General features: G+C 42.3%; 1 protein-coding gene across 1 annotated transcript in view; it reads left to right on the top strand.

The window, feature by feature from the left end:
• The window catches only part of GPR149 (G protein-coupled receptor 149), a 182,830-nt gene that overhangs the window by 64,988 nt on the left and 98,297 nt on the right, over positions 1-19,545 (top strand). Inside the window, exon 3 of the mRNA XM_073674756.1 lies at positions 4,116-4,576. Within this exon, the coding sequence (XP_073530857.1) occupies positions 4,116-4,576 (461 nt within the window). The remainder of the gene's footprint in view (positions 1-4,115; positions 4,577-19,545) is intronic.

The following is a 19,545-nucleotide window of genomic DNA, read 5'->3' as shown; positions in this document are numbered from 1 at the left end:
CGTGGCCTTAAGGGCAGAATGAAATAAATCTTTGAAAAAATTGCAATTTTTCTACATTTTACATAAACTTACATTTTTCAAAAAATAACTTTCCAAAGTTAGCACTAATGGAAGTAACACAAGTCAGATTTCAAAATAGGGGCTGTGCCAGGAAGACCAAAATTGTCTGCAGAGGAAAGGGGCTAATATACCGGTAGTTCTTTTATTTACGATTTGTAAGCAATTTATTTTTTATATGTACTTTTCCTTTGATTTACCCTTTTGAATTATTTTCAATCATGTCCAAAAAAATGTCCTTTAAAGGGGTTGTCTGAGACGTTAACATTGATGGCCTATCCTTAGAATAGGTCATCAATGTCTGATCAGTGGGGGTGCGACTCCCCGCACCCCCACCCATCATGTGTTCCCGATGTCGGTGGCAGCCAGAACTACTCAGAGCTGTTCCATCGATTGCATAGTGGCCATGGCCGGGTACTGCGCATCCGCCACCTATTCAAATCAGTAGGGGTTGGATGTGCATTACCCGGCCGTGGCTACTATTCCATCAATGGAGCTGTCCTGTGCAACTCTGCAACTGATCAATTCCTGACTCCACCGACATTGGGAACAGCTGATCGGCGGTGATGACGGGTGTCGCAGCCCCACCGATCAGACATCGATCACTTATCCTGAGGATAGGCCATCAATGCAAAATTCCTGGACAACCGCTTTAACTATTTTATATGCACAAGGCTAAGGCAAGACTTGCTTTTGTGAATGAAAGGATGGGAATGGGAAAAGTAACACCAAACTAAAAAATGCTAGATATTTTACTTTGGAGCTTGTCTCTCATTCTTATAAATATTTTTTCACGTTTTTTTTCCAATTGGATGCACATAATGGGCTTTTAGACTGGAAATTAAATAAATAATATTTTGGTCTTTGATTTTGCTCAGTATTGTAACTATTGAATACTACTTACTGCAAAGGACATCAAAACATGACATTTCAAAATGATAAATGCACCGAGAATGAAATGTGATTTCCTTTCCCAAAGACTAACTGCATATTTATATATTTCTCTACCTTTACATATTACACAGGATAAGCTTGAATACACACAGAAAATCACATGCTCAGAGCTGCTGAGAAATACTGTATGTTGGACAATACAATGCTAATTATTCTCTTAGATTTTTTAGCTGGCTTTATTGTGCCTAACAGATTTATACTACTTCATCTAAACCACTAGGTAGTTCATATGGTGTAGTATAAAGTTTATATTTTGATTTCTGAGTAAATTCGCTCTCAGATCCCTTACCACAAAAAGAAGAGGCATAGGTTGACGTAGGGTTACACTATTATCCGTTTACATGTCAAGATGCAATATGTATAGCAATAATACAGCTTTACCATCATACTATATGCATCTAAAAATCCATGCTACGCAATGCCCATCCATAACCCTTTCTATTTGATACATTTGCAAGAACATCTTAGAACAAGTCATCAGAGCAGTAAACCTCATAGGCCATGGCACAGCTTGAGCCATCAGTAAATGTGTCTTGTATTAAATATGCATTCAGCATCTGTAGACACTATAAAGTGAACTATTAGTTTGTGTAGTGAGAAAACTATGAGAACATACTGGGTATGAGGTAGGGAGCCTATTTCCACCTGAGGATCTGAGGCCTGGTTATTAATAATGTATTTGCAGTGTCTTTATATACTCCACTGACTTAGCTTAAAGAGGTTGTCCGCTGCACGAACAATCCCTTCTCAATTTCTATATTTCCTCTTATAAAAAAAAAAGAAAAAGCCTACACTCACCTCCGATGTTTGTGCCGTTCCAACATTGATGCCACTGGCTCTCCCGAGGCTTGCGTAACGCTGTTATGTCATGCGATCCCTGCAGCCAATCAGCGGCTGCTTCACTCTCACTTCCTTCAGACAAAACTGACATTTGGAGTAAGTGAAAGCTGCTGCTGATGCTCTCTGACTACTAACATTTCACTACTGCAGCCAAACACTGGCCTAGGCTCTCATAACAGTCAGTAAAGCAGAAAACTGCTCAGCCCAGCTGCAGATGTCATGTACTTGTACAGCACATATCACTCTTTCATCAGGTAAACACAGACCAGCGATAAATTACAAGTGCTTTAAGTGCTAGAATAGCTGGAAATTTAACAAGTGTCTTTTTTAATGCTATGACATTTGTAGATGCTAGTTTATTTTTCTTGAAAGGGGTTGTCTGACCATGAAATATTGCATTTATTGTATAGATTCTAAAAAACAACAATATTTTCCATTTTAAAACTGTTAAGAGACACATTATGACATTTGCTTACATAGTATGACACCACCTTCTCTTATAAGTGTACAGCAATGGGCACATCTACCAAGCGTGCAACGTGCTGGTGGATACCCACGCTCGCTTACTTTCCCCACAGCCAAGTTTTCTGCATTGTGAGCCATTGTTCATGTAAAGCACGCAATAGAAATAGCTTTCTTCTCTGTTTCTTAGCAAATGAGCAGAGCGTCTCCATTAGGCCTCATTCAGAAATCCTGTTGCACGTACATGTTCTATTCATATTTTATATTTTTCACGGATACAACACGTACAAATTATAGTTTATGGGGTTGTTTCATGACTGCGTGTTTTCACGGACTGTGTGTCCATGCAAAAGTAACAGAGACATGTCCATTTTATTCTGGCAGCACGGATGAAAAGTGCCAATACAAGTCTATGGGTCCGTGAAAAGGTTATATAGTACACAGATGGCATCCATGTACCATGCATGTACTGTCCATACTTAACATTACAAATGATAGGAGAAATGTAAATTTATTTAAATATTTATCCGTGGATGAAAAACACTGATGACACACTGATCCAAAGCACTGATGACACCGGTGCCACTTTTTTTGTATACTTGAAAAACACTGACATCTGAATGAGGCTTTCCTATGCATCATAGGTAAGAAGATGCCTTTTGCAGATTAAGTGAGATGAGCTTAAATTGTCAGCTGCCAGAAGAAGAAGGAGACTGTTTCTGTCCAGAGCCGCAAGCAGTATAGATTAGCAGTGCACATGGGGCATGCAATGATGAGAAAGATATTTTTCTGCTAAAAACACAGCAAATTACTTTAAAGGGAACCTGTCATGTCCCCAAACGATATTAACCTGCAGATATAGGGTTAATCTGCAGATTAGTAGCTTTTTAAAACTGTGTGGCCCCTGCACTGAAACCCTGGCTGTCGAGAAAATTAAATTTATTCTTACCAGTGGCCACCGACTTTCAGCTATTGAGGCGCAGCCGGGGTGGATTTAGTCACTGATCAGTCAGCAGCAGCTGTAGCCATGCCCCCAGGCACTGAATGACAGCCAGGTCATCAGTGCATCAGTGCTGAGCTGGCTGTCAGTCAGTGCTGGGGGCATGGTTACAGTCGCTGCTCACTGAGTACTGAGTGGTGAGTCAAGTCGCGCCGGCTGTGCCTTTGTGACTGAAAGCCGGAGGCTGCCAGAAGGAATAAAATTAATTTTCTCCTGGTAGCCACGCTTTCAGTGTAGTAGCCACAATCCTCTAGAATGCCATTAACCTGCATATTAACTTCATTTCTGCAGGTTAATAGTGTTTGGGGATGGATAGGTTCCATTTTAAAGAGCTATTAACACAGTCAGGGTTTTTGCATGAAAATTATTAATTGGAAAACCCTTTTAAGGCTCAGAAATAGTTTCTTTTGTTGTTAATCAGAAAGTCATGTGTGTATGGTCCTCTAATCTAGGTCTACAAGGCCTGACTGATTACACTTTAGCAGCAGCCATACATTTCTATACATGCATGTGAGTAGTACCAAGTATGGACTACCACTAACTAACCCCAAATAACCCAGAATCTTTAATGTGGCCGCCATTCATGTGCACACTAAGAGCATGGCTTGCGTATACTCTTACACCTGCGTCTATACACTTGTCATAACGTTATCATTTCAAACTGTACCTTTCTTACATAATCACAAAAGTACATTGGTCCATATAATACTATATGTACATCTAAGGCTCATTGACAAGAAATATAAATGCTTGCTTCTAATAATAATCACTTTACTAATTAATGTATTTTCTATCTTTATAGTCAAGAAAAGAGGACTTGATTTCAACCTTTCCTTCAATAAAGGCTATGGCATTTACAAGATATCCCAGGAAAATCATAACTCTGGAGAAAACTCTGTTTCCTACCATAATTTAATAAATTATGAATGTGAAAACTCCAGTGACCCTCGTTGTGAGAGGATCCTCAATTCGGCCGTACTGGATTTCAGCACTATCAGTCTGCAGGACAGCTCCATGCTGAATGATGTCGGAAAAATCAGAAGTCTTAACACAGAGCTAACAGCAGATGAAGCAAAAGATAAGGCCATTGGACGGCTCCTATCGGAAAAAATTGGAGTCTTTAAAAGGGAGGACATGAGAAATTTTGAAAAGTCTACATTTTATGAAGGTCAGGACAGGAGACTGTCACATGAGGAAAGTCGTAAGCCTGAACTTACAGACTGGGAATGGTGTAGAAGCAAGTCTGAACGGACACCACGACAGGTAATGCTACTACACTTATAAAGAGAACAGAAAATGGATTAATTGTCATAAACAACCAGCAGAAAGAATCTTAACAATTTACATGTAGATATTCCAGACAATATTAGGGTTGAGCGAGTATGTTCTGTCCGAGTATGCTCTGGCCGAGCTCAAAGTATTTATAGCTGCTCAGTGATATGGTTGAATCGCTCACGTGTGCATGATTTGCAACTGTTTGACAGCTTTATTACATGTGAGGAATGTGTAAGAAATAGACATTCCTCACATGTAATAAAGCTGTCAAACTGTCGCAAATCATGCACACAGGAGCGATTCAACCATATCACCGAGCAGCTATAAATACTCGAAGCTCGGCCCGAGCATACTCGGCGAAAGGGTTAATAGAACATACTCGCTCAGCACTAGACAATATCACTTTTTGTAACCTACCGAAAACTTCTTGTGAAAGACTAGTTTTAGATATTGAAGAAACACATTTATGAAGAATGTAACAAATGTGTTTTTAATATAATTAATGGGGTACATTAACCCCTTCACAACATCCACTGTACATTTATCAGATTATTATTCCGAATTTCATGGACAGCTCAGGAATCCAATTTGACGCTGCAGGCCTCACTGAAATTTACTTTTTCAAATTCTTTTTCAGCGAGGATATAATAAATCTTATGGTAGCCCAGACAAATTAGTATGCCCATCAATTTTTCATCCAAAATCCCATGTCATCATATGCCAGATGGACCCCTGTAAATGCAGCAAAAATTATGACATTTTGGGGCATTGTGCTGTGAAAAAAACAGAGCTCCGGCAATACTGAAATACTGATATACTATCCAACACACCAGTAGTCCATATGGCCATGACAAGGACACGATTTGAAGCATCCAAAATTTTTTATATTATAATGATAATGTGTAGTGTCCTCCTCAATACAATCCCAACTTTGATTGACTATTTAAAATTTGGTCAGTAGTTGAACACTTCAGCAGAAAATTTGGTGAGGCGTAGAACCCCCAAAAGGCATTTGTGCAGATGAATCTTTGGTTCATTTCAAAGGAAGGCTAAAGCTAAAATTACCTAAATACATGCCCAGTTGCAGAGCAAGGTATGGAATCAAACTGTACAAGCTGTGTGAGAGTACCTCAGGATACACCCACAGATTTAGGCTCTATGAAGGGAGGGACACCCGGATTGACCCCTCTGAATGCCCCCTTGTCCTGGGGGTGAGTGGGAAAATTGTGTGGAAATTGGGCAGGGCCTGCGTCACCACCCGGTGTACCCAGGCACATGCCAGGGCACTGAACGAATGGGTGGGGCCCACTCGCTGTCGGGGTCACTGGCACATTATGGTGCCAGTGCTGGCACCAACCCCCCTCAAATACTTACCTCTCGTCGTTCCCCGCTGCTCCATTCTCTTCAGCTTCTTCTGACTCTCTGTCACATTACAGGGCAGAGAGCACAATGATGCCTTTGTGCTGAGCAGTGCAGAGAGTCAGAAGATGCTGAGGAGACCGGAGCAGCGGGGAACAAGGAGAGGTGAGTATTTGATTATTTATTTATTTTTATGTATGGAACATTATATGGGGTCCATTACACTGTATGGAGAAATATTTGAGGCCATTATACTGTATGGAGTAATATATGGGGTCATTATATACTGTATGGAGCAATATATAGGGCCATTATGTAGTATCAAACATTATATGGGGTCAATATAATGTATGGAGCAATTTATATATATAGGGCCCATTATACTGTATGATGCAATATATGGAACCACTATGCTGTATGGAGAATTATATAGTGCCCATTATACTCTATGGATCAATGTATGGGTCCCATAATACTGTATGGAGAAATGTATGGGGCATATTATACTGTATGGAAGACTATGTGGTGCCCATAATTCTGTATGGAGGACTATACTGTCTAGTCTAAAATGAAAAGTCTGCAGTTACTCTGTGTGACTGTAGACTTTTGAATCCCCCTCAGCGCACGCACTGTGCTTTGCAAGGATTCGTCGGTTTCTGTGCTATTGTAGAATTTATAATAGATATCACCCATGTAATGTAAGACGTAAGTGAAATCTCGGGCATTCTACTATATCTATATTTCTTATCTATGCATCATGAATCAAGGTATATGTTAAAGGGGCCTACGAAAACCTGCAACCGGCCCTGGAATTTGGGCACCCACTGCTAGATAAGGGTTATCAACTCTGCGTATATAACTATTACACCAGCATTTCACTCTTTAAGACCCCCTCTATGAGAGGTACAGTTGAATGTGGCACCGCGCGAAGAAATCAGAGAGGCCTCACTAATTGGGCAACTGCTAAGAAAGGGCGACAGCAGAGCCCAATGCAGTGACAACATGCTGGTGGTCAAGTATAAGGACAACAGGGAAGTCCTCATCTTGATCATCATATACGGTGACCACAGCTCCCTTGTCATTGTCTGAGGAACCACAACAAAATTCCCAAAGCCAAATTGTATCCTGGATTATAATAAGTTTATGGAGGGTGTAGATCAAGTCCTCAAACCATAGAGTGGCATGCGAAAAGCAAAAGTATGGTACAAAAAATTGGCCATGCACATTGTATCGATGCCACTGTACAGTGCTTTTGTACTGTTTCAATGTGCAGGCAATACGGGGACCTTCCTTCAGTTTCAGAACGTAGTCAAGTCATCAATGCCCCAATGTTTGGCAGTGAGGAATGTGAGGGTCTCAGTACTTCTGAAACTGATGGTGCCGTATTGCGTATTGTACCAGGTCAATATTTTCCGGTGAGGTTACCCACAACTGCGAGAAAGGGAAGAACACAAAAAAGGTGCAGAGTATGCTCCAAAAGGGGAATACGAAAGGACACAATTTACCATTGTGAAACCTACCCTGAGAAACCTGACCTTTGCTATAAGGATTGCTTTAGAGTGTACCACATGTCCATAAATTAATAACATTTGGTTTTACCATGTTAATACAACACACTTTTAAAATTTGATGTACTTACACATACCACCACATTATAAATTCATAAACCAGTAAAACCAAAAGCATTATTATCATTACTATAACTATGTATCTAAATAATTTCTTGTAAGGATGTAGCTTCAAAATGGGGTCATTTGCGGTGGATTTCCACTGTTTAGACACATCAAGGGCTCTCCAAACGTAACATGGTGCCCGTAGACATTTCCAAAGTCTGCGATCCAAAATGTCACTCCTTCCTTTTGGAGCTCGGCAGTGTATCCAAACAGTAGTTTCCCACTACATATGGGGTATTGGCGTAGTCAGGAAAAATTGCACAACACATTTTGGGGTACATTTTAACTTGTGGGGGGTTTCCACTGTTTAGACACATCATGGGCTCTCCAAACGCAACATGGCGACTGCTATCGATTTCAGCCAATTTTGCGATCCAAATGTAAAATGCTGCTCCTTCCCTCCCAAGCCCTGCCATGCGCCCAAACAGTCATTTTCCACCACATATGGGGTGTCGGCATACTCAGGAGAAATTGCACAACAAATTGTATGGTCCATTTTCTCCTGTTACCCTTATGAAAATATACATTTTTGGGCTAAAATAACATTTTTGTTGGAAAAACTTGATTTTTTATTTTCACGGCTCAACGTTATAAAATTCTGTGAAGCACCTGGGTGTTCATCTTCTCCTGTTACCCTTGTGAAAAAGTAACATTTTTGTGGGAAAAAGCAAAATTTTCATTTTCATTTTTTCCTTCCACATTGCTTTAATTTCTGTGAAGCATCTGAATGATTAATAAACTTCTTGAATGTGGTTTTGAGCAGTTTGAGAGGTGTAGATTTTAGAATGGTGTCACTTTTCCCTCAAAGTCATTTTGAATGTGATGTGGTCCCCAAAAAAATGTTTTTGTAAATTTTGTTAGGGAAATGAGAAATTGCTGATCAACTTTTAACCCTTCTAACTTCCTAACAAAAATGTTTCAAAAATGATGTAGATGTAAAGTAACCATGTGGTAAATGTTATTTATTAACTATTTTGTGTGACAGAATTCTGTGGTTTAAGGGCATAAATATTAAAAGTTTGAAAATTGCTAAATTTTCTAAATTTTATCCAAATTTCCGATGTTATAAGTTTACCACTATCATAAAGTACAATATGTCACAAAAAAACAGTCTCAGATTTACTGGAATCCGTTGAAGCGGTCCAGAGTTTTTACCTCATTAAGTGAACCTAGTCAGAATTGACAAAAATTGGCCTGGTCAGGAAGGTGAAAACAGGCTTCTAGGCGAAAGGGTTAATAGAGCACAAATTCTAAGGTTGGGATGGAGTATATGGTAGAGGTCCTAAGGCAATTGCCCCTTTTGTCCATGCTATAACCCAGATATCAAAAAAACTCTTCTTTAAGGGAACAAAAATTATAGATTTCTTTCAGGGATCAGTTTAGTGTCTTTTACCCTCTATTCTATGATTTCATAGAAATCCTTTTTTCCATTATTTAAACCTATAGTAAATACAGTGAATATTCAGATGCGACCAATCTTTCCCAAGATGAGGTTAGTTTTTCTACTCAATTTTGTAATTGTAAACTATTAAACAAAACTTGACTTGAGGATCATGAAATAAACTGTTGTAGACAATTTCTTGTTGTAAATTAGGATTTGTAAAGGTTGCATTCACAGACTTTATTATGATCAATACCTTTTGCAGTTGAGACAAATCTAAGAAGCGTATTTGATTTTTAATAGCAAAGAACTGACATCCCACCCATAGTATGTCTGGTCAGGCCAGGAATACAGGCTGTGACATTTTAATTATTTATGACATTTGGAAGATTTTGTAAGCTTCAGTGAGCATACCTCTCAAATTAGTACTTAAACCATAGTTAAATAAACTCATGAGACAATTTTGAAAATTCATAGCTATCTTGCCAAAGTTTTTTTTATAGGCTGCAAAGTGCTGCTGATCAGTGAGGTCAGGGTCCTGAGACCCCAACTCATCCCTCAAATCACTGCTCTGAAGTGCACAGCTCCTGTTTGGGTACACAAACAGCACCATATACAGGTTTAGTTGTAAATTCATGGTCCATACACCACTAATAGAATTTTATATGGACCTGTAGTCTATTGTATACCAACAAAAGCAGCAAGTAGCTATGAAGTGTAAAGGAAATTCTGCATGCTTTTCTAAATATTTAAAAAATGTAAATCTGAAAATTCTGACATGCATTTGTATTCAGCTGCCCTGAGTCAATACTTTGTAGGACCACCTTTCACTACAATTACTATTGCAAGTCTTTTGGGGTATGTCTCTACAAGCTTTGCACATCTAGAGGCTGAAGTCTTTGCCAATTCTTTGCACACTAGCTTTAGCTCCTTGAGATTGAATGGAGATCATCTGAACAGAAAATTTCATTTTTTGCCACCAATTTCTGAATAGGATGATGATTAGGTGATTCAACCACATGTTTGATCTAAACTATTCAATTGCAGTATATCTAGGGTAGTTGTTATGCTGTAAGGTGAACTTATGCTCTAGTCTGAAGTCTTTTTTGGCCTCTAATGGGTTTTCTTCAGGATTGCCCTGTATCTAGCTCCATCTAGCTTCCCATCAACTCTGACTAGCTTCCCTGTTAAAGAAAAGCATCCCCACAGCATAATTCTGCTGCCACCATGTTTGACAGTAGGGATGGTGTTTTCAGGGTGATGTACAGTGTTAGTTTCCTGCCACATGTAGTGCTTTACATTTAGCCCAAAAAAATTCTACTTTGATCTCATCTGAGCACTTTCTTTCACATGCTAGCTATGTCCCCTACATGGCATGTGGAAGAAAGTGCGCTGGTCCGATGAGACCAAAGAAAAACTTTTTGGGCTAAATGTAAAGCGCTATGTGAGGCGGAAAATTAACACTGCACATCACCCTGAAAATACCATCCCCATCATCAATCATGGTGGTGGTAGCATCAGGAACAGGGAAGTTGGTCATATTTAATTCTGCAGCTTTGGAGAAGCACAGGGGGGTTGATGATGGTCAGATAAAGCATAAAGTCTGATAGTGATGCACATTAATTGCCTAGATAACTGGCCATTCTGAGACTTTCTAGAGTATTGAGAGGATTATTAAAGGGGTTGTCCAGTACTTTTTTTTAAGTTGCCCAATGTATTCAGCATGTGGGCATAAGTATCTCTGTAAATACCTTGTGTTGCAGATAATGCCTGTGAGCGGCGATATCACTGGTCGCTCACAGTCATTACGTGATCCCCGGTTGCAGCCGGCGCTGACATCCGCTGACGTCATGACAAGTCCAGGCTGCAGCCGAGGGTCCCTCTTCCGCATTCCACCGATGGCTGCTGGGTTGTGGGTGGGGTTATTCCCCTGCGTCACACCCAGCGTCCACCGCGCGCTCTCCCCATTCATTGGGAAAGGGCGCGGTGGATGCTGAGTGTGACACGGGGAATAACCCCGCCTACAAACCAGCAGCCACCGCGGGGACTCCAGCGCTTAGTCATGCCTCACATGTCGTGACGTCAGCGTGGGGTCACGTGATCCGTGTGAGCAACTTAAAAAAAAGTACCGGACAACCCCTTTAATAATAGGAAAACTCCTTTCACACTTCTATTTTTTTTTTGTAGCCATTCTTATTAAAAAAAAAAAAGATCAATGAAAGTTTTAGACATTATTTGAACAAAGCCTAGAGGTGTCCGTACACTTTAGATAGCTGTCAACTAAAGGAGTGTCCTGTCAACAGTTATCTCCCCATCACCACCACCACTTGAATACCCACACTCAGCTTACCCAAGAGGGGAATGCTAGACAACTCTGACGCAAACTTAACTCTCAGGAGAGCAAAAGCTTGATTCTTTTCTCGATTTTTGTAATCCACTTAAAAAAAACACTTAAATACAGTTTCAGACTTTAGATACTCATTTCCAGTTATCAGCAGCGTGGAAAAATCCATGTATTTTCTCTCATATCCTTTATGCCGATCAGATGACCTGTGGATCTGCAGAAGCTGGATATCCATACTTGTTTATTGTTGTGTGATCACAACTCCACCAGGTTAGCATAACCTATTTTATTTTTATTCCGGGTAAGACCCTATTGTGCTTTTCTGCTCCCCAGCTCCTGTATATACATAATGGCATCTACTGACACACAGATTGTAGCTGATCTACTTAAATCTCATGACTGCCGTCCATGAGCCATCCATCTGTGTATGACGAGTGATACCTATGTAGACTTTTTTTTTATTATCATCGCAGAGACTCCAGATTAGTTTGTAGATCCAAAATAGTATAATCAGGGCTGTGGAGTCAGAGTCGTGGAGATGGAGTCTGTGTCTATTTTGGTGCCGTCTGAGTCGGAGTCTGAATAAAATTGACCGACTCCGACTCCTAAAATATATAATAAATTGGGTACAGTAGTACAATGCAGGATGTGCTGTAAATTTTTTCATACGAATTTGGGAAATTTATGAAAAGTCATATAAATGTCTGTTCTGTTCCTGATCTAAGGATCTCGGCTTTTAGTTGAGATGAATCTGTGCCGCACTTTATGTACACGCTCAGTAGTGAGGCAGCGCTGTGGAGTCGGAGTCAGGAGTCAGGGAAATTGAGTAGTCGGAGTCGAAAGTTTGGCTTACCGATTCATCAGCCCTGAGTATAATAGGTGTGAATCTCATTATCACATTTCTATATGTAAATCATTGTTGTCATCCCTTAATTGCTGCTCAGATTCAGTGAGATCCTCTACTTTGTCAATAAAACACATGAATATTTCTTTGCCGTCACATATGCTTCACATCATGTGCTATTTTTATTTTCTGGATCGGAGTGCAGTGAGGCAGGTAACCTTATCTGGACTAATTGATTGTCATGTGTTTAAAGACAGTGACATTTTGGTTTCGGTAAACACCATATGCCTCAGGCTGTATAATACAATTTCCAATCCAAAGTGAAACTTCTGTTTTGTGCCACTTACAACTTGTTACTGCCATCTTGATCTCTGTTATGTTAGTGGAATATGCTTCCATATGTGTCTCCAGTTAATTGCATTTCTTCAGGGATTTGGAGCAAATTAAACATGCATCCATATTACTTTACAGAGAAATGGCCATCATAAAAGTCTCTTGGCATACAGGCACATTAGTGCTGTCATGTGCAGTTATGTATAAACTGATATGTACACAATATATATGCCAATATGTTTTGCTACGCCAGTTGTATAAAGCATAGGACAGTCACAAATGGGTAAAGGTTAACAATGCTTATTACATATTTCCAACATGTTTTTCTCTATTTTTATTATAGCTTTCTTCGAGCCGAGAAACATTCCGCATCCTAATTTTCTGTTGTCATTTCTCAGGAATGTTAGGTGATAACTACAAGCCATTATGTTAAAATGCACATAATCACTCTGTAAAGTAATCTCCAATGTAGCTGAGGCCTAACAATTCACAGAGGCGTAGTATAACCCTGGCTATTAGGCTAAGTGCCCACGATGCAGAAATGCTCCGGATTTTTCTTGAGCGTTTCTGCATCTCCCTGGCAGCAAAAACGCATGCGGATTTTACATGCGTTTTTCCTGCCAGGGACAAGCGGATGTGAAGCGTTTTTCACATGCGATTTCGCATGTGGGTTGTCAAGCGCTTTCCAAGCGATTTTAGCATCACTTGGAAAGTGCTTGAAAACTTGGTCACATTATATAAATCCATGCAAACGGCATGGATTTATATGGTGTGACCAAGTAATAGTTAAAAAAAAGAATAAAAATGGTAAAAACAAAAACAAAACATATACTCACCTTCTGATGGCCCCCGGTCTCCTTATCCGATGCGTCCAGTCTTCCCGGTGTCTCGCGGTTGTGTAAAAGGATCTTCCATGACGTCATTTAGTCATGTGACAGGTCACGCGACCGCCGACGTCAGCGGTCGCGTGACCCATCGCATGACTAAATGACGTCATGGCAGGTCCTTTTAGACCATCGCGAGCTGCCGGGAAGACCAGATGCATTGCTATGGAGACTGGGGGCCATCGGAAGATGAGTATAATGTATATTTTTTATTTTAATTCTTTTTTTTTTACAGGTACTATGGTACCCGGGTCTGAAGGAGAGTCCTCTTCTACAGACCCGGGTACCATTGGCACATTGAATCGCTTAATATCCGCATGTGCACATGTAGTTATGCGGATATTAAGTGATTCAATGCAAGTCAATGGCGGCGAAAACGCTGCGATTACGCAAAATAATTGGTAGTGCTGCGGATTTTTGAGCAATGATAATACGCAGTGGAAATTCCCGCAGCATGTGCACAGCACATGCGGATTATCATTGGGGAACATTGCAGACCTTCTACCAAGCGTTTTTTAAGCGTTTCTGCAGCGGAATTGCCACTGTGGAAACGCTTAAAAAACGCATAGTGGGAACAGCCTTAAATAGCAAATCTGACTCCACCATTATCCACCTTTTTATAAAGGATAGGCTAATAAAACCCAACAAATTTGCTTACTGTAAGACATTTCTAACTGGGAAACCCCATTTTCTGGATACAAGGAAACCATGGCTATAATAGTTCATTCTGAAATAGAAAATACTCCCATTATAACCACCTGACTTTGGAATAAGTGACCCCAAATCTAGCAGCAATGGTATACACATCAACTAAGAATTTACTGAGCTTCTACTTTTGTTTCCTTCCGAAAATATTCCATATAATGCTTACTGTCCTTGAAGAACTTTGTGTAAGTCGCCCATTTCCTTGCTTCCATTTAAGTCTACCAGCTCTAAATTTAATTCTCTTAATATTTCTTCATAACTAAGATTCTCCTTGCCTCTTACAAGTTTTGTGGCTCTTCTTCGTACTTTTTCTAGCTTCGGAATGAGGGCCGGCTCCAGGTTTTTGTGGGCCCTGGGCGAAAGAGTCTCAGTGGGCCCCTTTAACACATACCACGACTCATGATGCACAGGTACCACAGAGAAATATAGGTATAGTACAATGCAAAGATTTCACTTCTTACATTACATGAGCGATATCTATTGTAAATTCTACAATAGCTCAGAGACTGTCGAATCGCTCCACACATTATACTGGCCCCCATATAATGCTCCATACAGGATACTGGTCCCTATATAACGCTACATACAGAATACTGGCCCCCATATAACTCTCCATGCAGGCTGTGCCCCCTGTAAGGTAGCGCTAATGATCATGTTGAGGGGCACTCACTTGACCAGGTCAGTTAAAGCACACATGCAACGTTTTCTGGTAATCTGAAGTCCAGCAGTTTATTACACATCATAAACTGCTTATAACATACAGTAGTTCATCTCAGTGGCTCACACGAATGTTACACATGTAATATCCTAGAGCCTTTCCAGTGGCAGATATGCCCGCTTAGCTTCAGATACAGAATTCAGCAAGGTAACAACATCAATGTCCATTTCAAGCACCGATTTTACCTTTGCCGGGTCTAGCGGCTTCCCTCAGCTCTGCTCTGCCAAAGCTGTGGCTTAAGGCTCACCAGGGCTAATGGTGTCCCAGACACAGGGATCAGGTCTCTTGCCTTTTCCCCGTTTCAAAACCACCAGGATATATATATCCTCAGTGTGCACAGGACCTGTGATGATGTCACAGTCATGTGATCAGTCACCTGAAGGGGAGGTGCGTGGTCAGCCAGAACACGCCCCCTCTGACGTTTTGGCAATGCAGCAAGCTGCTGCATTACATATCCCCCCCCTTGATCAAGCCCATGGTATTGAACACATGATATATACAATCAAATTATAACCCACGGTTCACACAGAGGCAATGTACTTGACGTTTGCGCTGTTCAGTCCCTGGAATATTAGTCATCAAGATTAGCCCATTCCTTAGGGACCTACCATCTGTCATTGTCACAAACTTCGTCAAGTCACATTTCCGAGTCGTAACCTTATCAGACCTCCCCCGCTCCCAGCGGTCAATCAGCAGTGAGACTCACTTGCCCTTGTATCTAAGGACAGGTCCAACTCCGCACTGCCTCGTACTCTATTGGGTCGTTTGTATGGGCCTCTCAGACCTGAGTTACTGAAGGTCTCACTACCTCTAAACCCACGCCCACTATCCTCAGGACAACTTAAAAGGTCTCTAACTTCTGCTGTAGCCGTTCTATTATTTGGAGGGCTCTTTCTCTGTCTGGTCTCACAATTTATAGACGGCTGCCATCTTCTGCTGCTCAGGCGATGCTGTTTTTCCATTCGCAGTCGGGCGAGATTCAACTGTTCTACCTCTCGCAGGTAGGTCATTCGCTACTCCATCAGCATTCATATATATGCAAGATTTTCTTCCGTTCCTACAGCGGAGAATGACACTATGCCGTCTTCATCCGGTATCCATTCCCGATGATCACGTGGACTGCTTAATTTCATCACACCAGACTTCTTTACCATCATTGGCATGGCTTGGCCATTTCTCCCAATGAGCTTTCTTACCAGAGCATGAGGCACCCGGATGACTTCTTCCCGCAGACTTTGAGCTGTTCTCATAAGCTCCAGTTTTCTAATGGCTTGTTCCGTCGTCAACCAGACAAACCGCTTCATGCGAACACATCGTCAGTGCATGTCACTTAGGATAGCCACCCTCTTCACTGTGACTTCGCTTGTGGACAGGACCACCAGCTGTTTAGCTTCTGAGGTCGAGTACACCTTACAGGCTCCCACGGCCTTCTTAAACTCTTCATGCACTGACTCTCTGGTGCATTCTTCTCTCAAATCTTCGGGTACATCTATGAGGCACTTGTACCGAGACGTTTCTGTCTCACCACTGGTCTCCAAACGATCATCTGGCTCAGGTTTCAGGGACAACTGACTTTCAGCTTCTTCACCCTGTATGCTTCCCCTGAGCTGACTCACAGCTATGAACTCAAGAATTCTCATCTTGACCACTTCCATTACATACTTATCTTCTTTTAACACTCTCTCAGCTTTCCTCAGGTCCACCTTCTCATGGTATAAAGGATTAAGCGCAACTTGTTTGCCCTTTTCCTTCTCCAAGGAGACCTCGTTCAGTGATTGGTACTTTGCTAGGAGACCTTTGAGCTCAAAAACGTTTTCCTCTAGCTCAGCTACTCGCCTCTCAGCAGCCCATCTCTGAAGCTTTTCCTGCTTCAACTGCTCCTTTATCAGTAGAGTTCTCTCAGACCTCTCTGTCTCCAATGCGCCCACTTGGCTCTCGACAGCCAGTTTCTCAAGCTTCTCTTGCTTCAAATGGGCTTGTAGCATCTCCTTGAGCTCCTTGATCTCGGCTCTTACATCCACCGAATCATCCAAGCTCGCATTATTCGAGGTGGTATTTACTTCATACCTCCCTTCTCCAGTGGCAAACTCCTGACCCTGGTCTGTGGCTTCTCTGATAGACTCCTCCAACTTTTTCCGTTCAGCCTCCATCATGCCGATTCTATCCTTAAGGCACGTCTCTGCCCACTGGAGATCATCACAGAACGACTGCAGCTCCTTCACCTGAGCTTCCAGTCCTAGGATCTTTCTGCGGAGATCATCATTCTCATCACGGGTGTCCTGTAGAGTGGTCTCAATCCCTTGGCGCATGTGCTCTGCATCCGCCTTATCATCCTCTATTTTTTTCTTAACCTTGACGAGATCCTCATAATCTCTCTTGGTTTGTTGCAGTTCCCTATTGAATTTTTTATGCATCTTTTCTGCCTCACGGTCGTGACCAGACACTTCATCTTTTAATGCCCCTTTCACGGAGGATAGCTCCCGGTCTCGCTGGTTCAGAGAGTCCACTAGCCGCTCCTTCTCCTGCACCAGCTCTGACTGTACCAGGGAGAAACGATCTTTCATCTAGTACAGCTCATCTTCAAACTCCACTTTGTCAAGCTTCAACTGAAAAACCTCCTCTTTGGTTTTGCGGAGGTCCTCTTTATTTTTCTGGAACATTTCCTTCCATTTGTTGATTTCCTCACTGCTTTCCTCCAGTTCTCGCTGTAAGTTTCTCACAATCTGGTTTATTTTCTGCCGTTCAGACTCCAGGCTCAGCTGGTCCTGGGACACGTTCTCGATGTTTTTCCTTAGTTGCTGCACGTCACTCTGATACTGCTGCCTGACAGGCTCCAGCTCTTGGTCATGATTGGCCACCTCCACTTTCAACGCCCCTTTCAGGGTTGCTGGTTCCTGACCCTTCTGTCTCCGTAGATCATCCTACTTGTGCCGAATCTGCAGAACTGCATCCACCTCTTCCTCCTGGTCTTTTTTGTTATCTGAAGGAGGATTCACACTCGGAATAACGGCACACAGCACTGCATTTTCTTGATTTACTCTTTCAGCAAAGGCTACAGGAGCAACTTTTTTGTGGCCCTTGCGCCTTCCACGACAAGAGGGGGACTTTCTCCCCTCGTTTATCTCCTCCTGACCGAACTCTTTCTACTTTCGTAGTGTCACCGTCAGTTGTGGGGTCTGTGTCACTCCCCATGGTGTTGTGAGCCAACAAGTCACCTCCCACTTTGATGTCAACCCCTTCTACTGGAGCTACCCAGTTATCAACGGTCGAATTGTCATTTTTAGGCAGTACCAACCCACGACCCGTAACCAATTTTGGTATTTTAGGCTCCACCCTTTTTTGAGACTCTGCCCCTTTTGGACAACCACACCTTAGGGTTTTTTTTTAAAAAAACTCACGCGATAGTCTTAGGACCCAGTTCACAACATATCTTACCACCTCCCCGGGCACTCTGGGACAGTACCGGCGCCCCAGGAGAACTCAAGGAATGGTCCGCTGCCGCCATTCTGTATGGTGCCAGCAGCTCCTGCACCATGTCCTGTTGCTGTAACTTTAACAGGCACCTTAATCGCTCAACAGCTTCAGTCTCATCTGCTGCTCCCTTCACAGCCATCTTTATCTGCTCCTGCATTTCTTCAGGTAACTCTATTTTGCTGAAGAGCGTTTGCAGCTGGTCATCTAACCACTTCTCCATTCCGTCTAGGGATACTGCTCCATTCATAGCCATCGCGGTGCACTGTTCAAAACCAGATACTTCACACCGCTTTCCCCAGAAAAATTTTCGTGACCCCACCAAGCCACAGCAAACCAAGTTTCAGTGCGACGACAATTTTCGTAACCCTGCCGAGTTACAGCCAGATGCTTGCATCCACGTTCGTCGTCCTGTGCCATTACCCCTTGCAACCAGGCTGCAGTTGCCCGCATTCTCCAACCAATTGTAAGGTAGCGCTAATGATTATGCTGAGGGGCACTCACTTCACCGGGTCAATTAAAGCACACATGCAACGTTTTCCGGTAATCTGAAGTCCAGCAGTTTATTACACATCATAAACTGCTTAAAACATAGTTCATCTCAGTGGCTTGCAGGAATGTTACACATGTAATATCCTAGAGCCTTTCCAGTGGCAGATATGCCCGCTTAGCTTCAGATACAGTCTTCAGCAAGGTAACAACATCAATGTCCATTTCAAGCACTGATTTTACCTTGCGGCTTCCATCAGCTCTGCTCTGCCAAAGCTGCGGCTTAAGGCTCACCAGGTGTGGCCTCCAGGCCACGTGCCTTCCAGGGCTAATGGTGTCCCAGACACAGGGATCAGGTCTCTTGCCTTTTCCCCGTTTCACAACCACCAGGATATATATATCCTCAGTGCGCACAGGACCTGTGATGATGTCAGTCATGTGATCAGTCACCTGAAGGGGAGGTACGTGATCAGCCAGAATATACCCCCTCTGACATTTTGGCAATGCAGCAAGCTGCTGCATTACACCCCACATAATGCTCCATGCAGACTGTTCCCCCCACCTAATGCCTCATGCAGGCTGTTCCCCCCACATAATGCCCCACACAGGCTGTTCCCCCCACATAATTCCCCACACAGGTTGTTCCCCCCACATAATGCCCCACACAGGCTGTTCCCCCACATATAATGCCCCATTCAGGCTGTTTCCCCCATATAATGCCCCATGTAGGATGTCCCCCCCTTATAATGCCCCATG

Source organism: Phyllobates terribilis, unplaced genomic scaffold, assembly GCF_046119375.1.
Source record: "Phyllobates terribilis strain yellow unplaced genomic scaffold, ASM4611937v1 Scaffold_3__8_contigs__length_932513732, whole genome shotgun sequence".
Classification (NCBI taxonomy): domain Eukaryota; kingdom Metazoa; phylum Chordata; class Amphibia; order Anura; family Dendrobatidae; genus Phyllobates; species Phyllobates terribilis.
This window is presented reverse-complemented; position numbering and strand designations above follow the sequence as displayed.